The 7774-nt window shown below is 40.4% G+C and overlaps 1 protein-coding gene across 1 annotated transcript; it reads right to left on the minus strand.

Moving 5' to 3' along the window:
* Positions 1-4375: 4375 nt before the first annotated feature.
* Positions 4376-4799, minus strand: SMIM38 (small integral membrane protein 38). Its single transcript, XM_041459204.1, has one exon. It carries the CDS (start codon positions 4765-4767, stop codon positions 4636-4638), a length of 132 nt encoding a protein of 43 aa, XP_041315138.1. The 5' UTR covers positions 4768-4799; the 3' UTR covers positions 4376-4635.
* Between the last annotated feature and the right edge of the window lie 2975 nt (positions 4800-7774).

Below are 7774 nucleotides of genomic sequence, written 5' to 3' on the forward strand. Positions count from 1 at the left end.
TTAGGTTCCAAGATTTATACCAATATTCTAAAGGGATAGTGATACAGCAAATGTTTTATCCAGTTCTTATCCCTTTGACAGTTCCCTGGACTCTTTATTCCAAGTTCAAAGCAGTTTGCTAAATAAGTCTTAGCCTCCTGAGTCACAGAATCGTAGAATGTTGTAGGTCATATATTTCCAACTCCATTTTGTCCTGTCTGCTGATAGCCCAAACCATCCTAATTTCATCAGTGTCTCCACTCTCTCTCACTTCTGGAGCCAGTTCTCTCTCCTACGTGGCACAGTCCAGCTTGCCTTTCATTAACTATGCATGGCCCACTTATCCTCTTTAGCTAAAACCTCACCATAATTTCTTTTATTTCCCTGCAAGTTTCCTTATCCTCATTTCCTCACATCATATCTGATCTTGTACCCCTTGAATCTGTGGTAGGTAGCTACGTGATTTTCTTGATGTGAACAAAAGTTACATATCCCTGACAGGGCTGAGTAAAAATTATCTCACAGAGTGGGACAATTACATCTTTTCAGAAAAAAAAAAAAATCCAACATTTTTGTAGCATGGGAAAAACAATGTATTTTTTTCTAGTCTTGTTCTTGGAAGACATTAAACTGTTCTGGCTGGAACCTTCTGAAGAGAATTCAGACGGAGGCAGACACCAAATGAAACATGGAAAAATTTACTTTGAAAAGCTACTTTAACAAAGTTGTGAACAGCTGAAAATAGGCCTTAAGGGCTGGAAGTTCCTGGCAGCCTCAGCAGTAGATGCTGTTATAAGCCCTGCCCGCAGTGAAAGGGCCACCCTATCAGGTCACCCGCTTTGGTGACAATCAAGCACAATCCAACCGCATTTCCGGAGTAACTCCCTGTCCCTGATAACCAACCAAGCACTTCTGCCATTTAATTGCCCAACAATTTGGTGCCTACGTGAATCCTGACAGCGTGACACTCTCAACACTTCCCCACTCTCCAGGGCTGTGACACAGAACAGGAACGCGTGTTGTGAGATTTCCCCCGAGCGCCAGTTCATGGGGAGGCAGTTCATGGCAAACAGCTGGGGACTGGGCCCCCAGCTGTCCAGATTCCCTCTGCAAGAGTCAGTCATAGCCTACTTGTGTCTTCAGCTTCTCCTCCCCGAATTTGGCTGTACTGGACCTACCTAAAGTAATTAGGCCACCTGTTGCATTGCCAGATCCGTTTAAGGGAGTTGTTCAGCGCTCCGGTTTACATGGTTTGACAGGAATTGTTTAAGTGGGTACCAGTACAAAGTGAAATCGTGGCATTATTTTAATCAATAAATAATTATATGTTCAGATGATTGTGAGTTGTTGTAATTAGTTCTCCATACCATAATGGAGTCCGTAAAATGCCAGCTTTTTGCACGTTACATGATTTGGGATGGGAATTGCATTTGCAGGTGATTGGGATATTTCTAAGCAATTGAGTTTTTACAGCACAGAAGATGTTTTATCCCTGGTCAAAAAGAAAAAAACAAAAAAAAAAAAAAAAAAAAAAAAAAAAAAAAAAAAACCAACAAAAAAAGAGAAGTGTCAGTTGTAGAACTTGAAAATGGCTATTTGTTTTGGGAGTAAATCTGGTTTTATTGGTACCATTGGTACTACAAAAAAGGTCACCATAAATTAGCACAGTCCTAACACAGACCAGCTCTGCATCCAAATGTCATACAGTTTTTCTTTTGGTTTAGATGTATAAATAGGATCTATTTAATCTAGATATTCATATACATCTAGATATAGATATAGACAGATATAGATTAGATATAGATATAGATATCTCCCCCATCTTAGAGGTTCTTTACAATAATGTCTTAAGGCAAAGAGTGGGGTTTCTTCTCAGTAGGTTACATGGTAATTTCGGCCACTGCTTAGCATGTAAATTATATAAATTAATACCAAATATATTTATATACAGGAGATTTTAATCAATATATAAAAAATACAAATGATTTTACATTAGCAAGGATATTAATATCACAGTATTTCACTTTTTTTTTTCTCTTTCTTTACACACACCTTTGTTTCATGTCTTGAAAGGGGGCTCCACTTCATGTCTTGAAAGGGGGCTAATCTTCATGAACTCTGTCCACAGCTCAAAACTGACATTAAGCACTTGTTTAATTTTAAATACATCCTTAAATGAAAAAAAAAATCAAGAGGATATAAATATATTTTAAATATCTAAATGTCAGCACACTGCTCCATAGGAAATACCAGGAAATACCAGTGGATACTTTCACATCATACCACACTTAAGGGGCTTAGATTTTTCTTATCTCCATGAAAAGAGAGGGAAAATACCTATGGAGGCAAAGAGGAAGATCTCAATCTCCTTTATATTTTGCACTCCTGAAAGTGTGATAGTCCTAATTTTGTATTGCAGGATAAACAGGATGGCTTCCCACGTCCTGCAGGATCAGATAACAACAACATGAATGCAATGAGAAATTAAACAAGTTGCTGTTAAAACCGCTTTGAATGCATAAGGAGTTTAGTAGACAACAAGATCTAAATTAACTCTTCAGTCAAAATTTTTATGATTACTAAATTAATTAAATGTGTCTCAAAACATGGATGTTCTAACAAACTGCTTGGTTTTGCAGCCAGTTTTACCATTGTTGGACACAGAGCAATATTATGCCAAATATTATTTGGCCAGACCACTCTTATAATCAGAGTGCAACTCATGTGACTAAAAAAAGGTCCAAATCAAATGTTTTAGGTACATAAATACCAAGGGATCCAGTCCAGAGGGTATGGTCCATAACAAGACTACAAGCTCTGATTTGCAGGGAAAACTTGAAATGCTGCCCTGCAGGGATAAAAAAATGAAAGTTGTGAATTCCGCACTGGTGTCAGTTCCAATATCCCCAAACGTTAAAGGCAGTAAACCACAACTTCACCTGTATGTCTTCTCATTACATCCACACTTTTAAACAATTAATACAAACAGTACACTGTCAAATGCAATTTCAATAGGACTGAAATAAAGAATTAGAAGATTTATTTCTTAAAGGCACTATCATTTTTTCCACAAGCTTTGTTTTGCACAAAACAGCTCAGAATAGTGATGATTAACTGAAAGAAGAAAAATGGATCACTGTCACTATTTTTCCAGTTACTCGTTATAAAAGGTATGTCTGCACATCAAGTGGACAACATTTCACTTTCCTTTTGTGGTTTGCTGGGGTTGGGAAAACAAAAAAAGGACAGAACTATCATTAAAATTAAGAATCAGAGAAACAGACAAGGAGTTAGTTACATCTGCATATAATTTATTGCTGTCTGGCAGGATTTCAAGCCCATGACATGCACCTTCAAGCATTACAGGCTGTTTTGTAGATTGGTCATCCACCATAAATAAAATCTGATGCTGAAATCAATTGACCTGACATTTACCCTGCTTCCCTGGCTAAGCACATACCAGCTCTCATGTCTGACTTTTAGGAGGCTCTAAAAGACAACATTACAAGGGCTGATGAGCAGTTACTAATGACAAGCCTGTAGGAGTAGGAGTGTGTGAGTCATGAATGGGCCAGAAACTGTATGGGAATAATGTAGGCTTTTACCTAGCTGGACTCTGATATCATTATGTGAGCTACCAAGAGATATAAAAATAAGTATATGAAGTGGTAACCTTCTCTTTCACATGAGATAGAAAATGATGAAACAAAAAAAAGGATTTTTAAAAAAACTTTTTTTGAAGAGTGACTAGGCCAAGGATAGTGCATTTCTTGGGCAAGGTGATACAATTTTCCTATCTTTACTGTAGAAAAATTCAGTTCTTAAAAGACAGTATTACACTGAGTTGCAGTAAGATTTAGGTTGTTTGACTTAATACAACACCTATTTTAAAGAAGACAGTACATTTGAAAAAAAATTATTTCCTTTTGCCAGGTAAATTAACCAAGAAATCCCAAGTCACTTTGTCCTTGGGCAAGTAGTCAAATCTTCCAGTGTCCTAGTAGGGTGCTTGTTTCAGGCTAGACATGAAGGTCACTTGCAGGGCTTTGGTATCAAAACACACTTGTGGTGCCACCCCACCCGTTGTTGGTGCTGAAGCACAGCCAGGGTCCATCAGACAATCCCTGAGACACAAATCTGTCTTCCATGGAAGAGATTATTCCAGTGGTATCCACCTTGTACTGGTACTCATATACATCACTTGCTAAGAAATGTGAATATTTGGCAGGTTATGGTCAGCTAAAATCATTCATTCAGTTTTAGATCTGACTGGCTGGGAAGAGCCATGAGGAATTTGGTAACAAATAAACCAGCCAGGTAAAAATCCACTCCTGCCAGCCCACAGCATGGCATGTGGACATTGAGCACTCTTGGACTGCCCAGCAGGAGGGTTCCTTCCAGATTATCCACATCATTTAATTGGCAGAAGTCCACAAGTCTGTTCCCAACAGCAAATTCATGCCCAAGTTGGACAGGAAGTCATTTGATTCAATCAGTTGTCAGCATGAGGCTTTCTGAAGGATCTTCACTCAGCTGCAGTCTCAACAGGTCATTTCTCTCTCATCAGATCCCAAGGTAAAAGCTGCTGTAGCTCCATTTACCTTACCCAGCTCTCCCCATTGTCAATTCAAACCTGAATGAGCCTTTTGAAGTCTCTCAGTCCTCTTTTTTTGTGTCAGGAAACCTTTGGGACAGTTTATAATCTATATAAGCACTAAGACAGGACCACAAAATGAATCGTATTAATATAATTACAACCAGTAAAACCATCAAAAGGACTGATTCCATATTTAAGCTAGAATAATGAGGTAATGCAAAAAAAAAAAAACCTCTGGGAGATCTAATTATATAATGCAGTATTCAGTTCTGCACGGCCAGCCCAGCAATTCCTCTAACATTCCAATCAAAGTGATCTCACTAGCATGTGAGAGAAGAGTCCAGCTGACAGATTTGGGACATGTAATGTACTATTTAGTCAAGAGGCCCCATGTGCTATTCATAAAGAATTAACAACTCTTATATTGACAATGACAGTATTGTCAGAAGACCTTTGGAAGGGGGAAAAAAAACCTCCATAAACTCGATCTCTGTGAAGTTGGACTTTTTTTTTTTTGGCCCCTCTTTTCCAATGCTGATGTAATCTCCAAACATCTCCAGCAGCAGCTGCTCAGCGAAACCAGGCACCTTCTTCCTAGTCCCTTTCAGCAGCACACGCAGCACTTTCCAGCTCCCTCAAGACAATCAAGGCCTTTCTTTCACCAATTAGCTATCACTTCAAGAGTCCTGCGCTGTCCAACGAGCTCTTAAGAATGGTCTTTGCAGGAAACAACACTGGAGGAGCTTTTTTCTTTTCCCCTAGACAAATGAAAAGGGGAAGAAGGGGAGGGGGAAGAGGGGGACACAAAAAAAGCGCAAGAAAACAAATCAGAACACAGAAGCTGTCCAAAATGCATCGCTCATTTAGTACATCGACAAATGCAGAAATGTCCTCGAGAGCCAAGGCTAGAGCAAAGCGTACACACACACAAACACAAAAAAAAATGCTCCTACTTTCTTTAGGAGATAGTTTGTTTAGTCGAATATGTTAAAAAGGTTTCATAGAAAGAAGTGCTCTTGTTACAGCAAGTCTGAGCCATGCAAAATGAAAGGGAATGAAACTCCTGTAAGATTATGCTCTGTTTCCTTATTTGGCTCTCCAAATGTAAAGCAGCATTATTTGAAGTAGACACTATAGGAAAGAACTCGGTTTAGCTCACTTTAAATATAGATGGATTGATGAAATGAGTAATTACTGGAACTGTTAAGATCTTTTCAGACTTACTAACTAGCAAGTCCCTTTCCCCAGAAATCACACTTTCTGTCTAAAAAGAAATTAAAGCCTGATTCAGAGACATAAGGCTTTGGGAATTCTACATTCTTTTTCCCTTAAATTCAGGGTACAGTAATACCTTGAGATTACAGGATACAATAATATCCTTGGAGATGACAAGTCTTCATTAAAACTAGCACAAACTCCAGGACCCACTTCAGAAGAAAACAAGGAACTTTTATTGATGTTTAAGCAATTCCTTGCCTGGGCCTGGACATGTGGAGTTATGAAGGCAAAACTGGGAAGGATCAGCAGTAAGTGAAATGACTAGGATATGGTTTGAGTAATAGCCCTGTGTGAGAGCTGCTTCCTTGATTTTTAAAAATTCTGCATTAAACCAAATGTCATACCAAAATTCTGACTGTCTGTATTCTCTCAAAGTATCACTTTCTGGTCAAATTTGTCCTTGATTGGGGTAACCTCATGAAAGTCAACATGTTGCCTACTACACAGCCAACAAAACCACATTTACACTGCAATGAAAAAAAAAAAATAAAATACTCTGCTCCCTTCTATTGAATGTGTATCCGAAGGAAAGCCCTAGGCTTTGTAAACAGTTAAATGGCAGAGCAAAGCAAATACTTTCAGGGGTTTCAGGAGTTGGTTCACACTAATGGGTGTTCTCAACTACCACATGGATTCTTTAATGGAGGTGGAAAGTGTCAGAATTGATCAGATTGCTTAAAAGGCAAGAAAGTCTGACATATTGTCCTGCATGCATTTGTGAAGGAGTGGGAATCAACTCAAATTCCTCTGGACAGGAAGGCTCAACCAAGGGATGAGTACACAAAATCAGGATTAAGGAGGAATCTTTGAGGAGGCACACCAAACAATGTCTTTTTATACCGACAGATTCCAAAAGCTGCTGAGTTTAAAGGGACTGCTCCTTTCAACTAGCAAAGACTTTGCTGAAAAAATGCAGCAGGCTGGAGAGAACAGATAAATACACATGCATATGTTACTAGGGTCACCTACAGCTACAGGAAAAAGGATAAAAGGGGCCCAAAAGGTCTACCAGCTTGCCCTAAAGCAAAATCAACTACATCATTCCTGACAGCTGTTTCTCTAACCTGCTCTTTTCTTTTAAGAGACCTACACACACACAGATGAGAAGAAAGGAAATCATCATCTCCTCTGAAAGGGATTTCTGCAAGAAAAACAGTTTGACAAACTGTTCAGTGCCTCTAGGTGTTGCAACACAACCCCTGCAAGACAGAGGCTCCACAGTACGCACTCACTTTGGCAACCGGCTCATTTGGTAGCTGTACAATTAATTATTGATTGAGGTGATGATACCTGATTTTTTTTTTTTAGAGAAGCAGTATCTTTGTACCAGCCCATCTGGATGGCTCCAAGGAAGGTGCATCTTTTGTGACAACCCTCTTCCTGCAGCGTGATGCAATGCAGCTGTCTGTAGTCCAGCAGCATTGCTGAAAACCACCGACTTCAGCATTAGCTGCAATCCAGCACATCCCATGCCTTGGCCACCAGCTCCAGCCCACTCTGCTAGCACTGAGGAGCCTGGTGGCTACTTAAGGGCACACTGCAGGGATGAACTGGGGGCTCACTCCAGTGCCAAGGGAACAGGTGCCTCCTCCTGCCTGGGCTCATGAGAGGTTCTCAGCTCTGGCAGCTCCGGCGGTCCCTGCGAGGTGTCAAAGCCGGAACAGAGGCGGCACATCCCTGGCGCCTGGCACCAGGATGTGCCCGGGACAGGCTGACACAAAGCCAGGGCAGCTTCCACGCCAGCTGCCTGGGCAATGGCAGCTCCCTGGCTCCACATGCCACGGCTGTCAGCTTGGCACCCCGCTTTTATTCACACAGAGGAATGCTGCCCGAAATGGAAGGACATGCTTTCCTGCTTGTATTTCACTCCTTGGGACAGATTTCCTCCCACGGAAAATTAATGGCACAGCATGAGCAAGG

Source organism: Pyrgilauda ruficollis, unplaced genomic scaffold, assembly GCF_017590135.1.
Source record: "Pyrgilauda ruficollis isolate IOZ18807 unplaced genomic scaffold, ASM1759013v1 scaffold132, whole genome shotgun sequence".
NCBI lineage: Eukaryota > Metazoa > Chordata > Aves > Passeriformes > Passeridae > Pyrgilauda > Pyrgilauda ruficollis.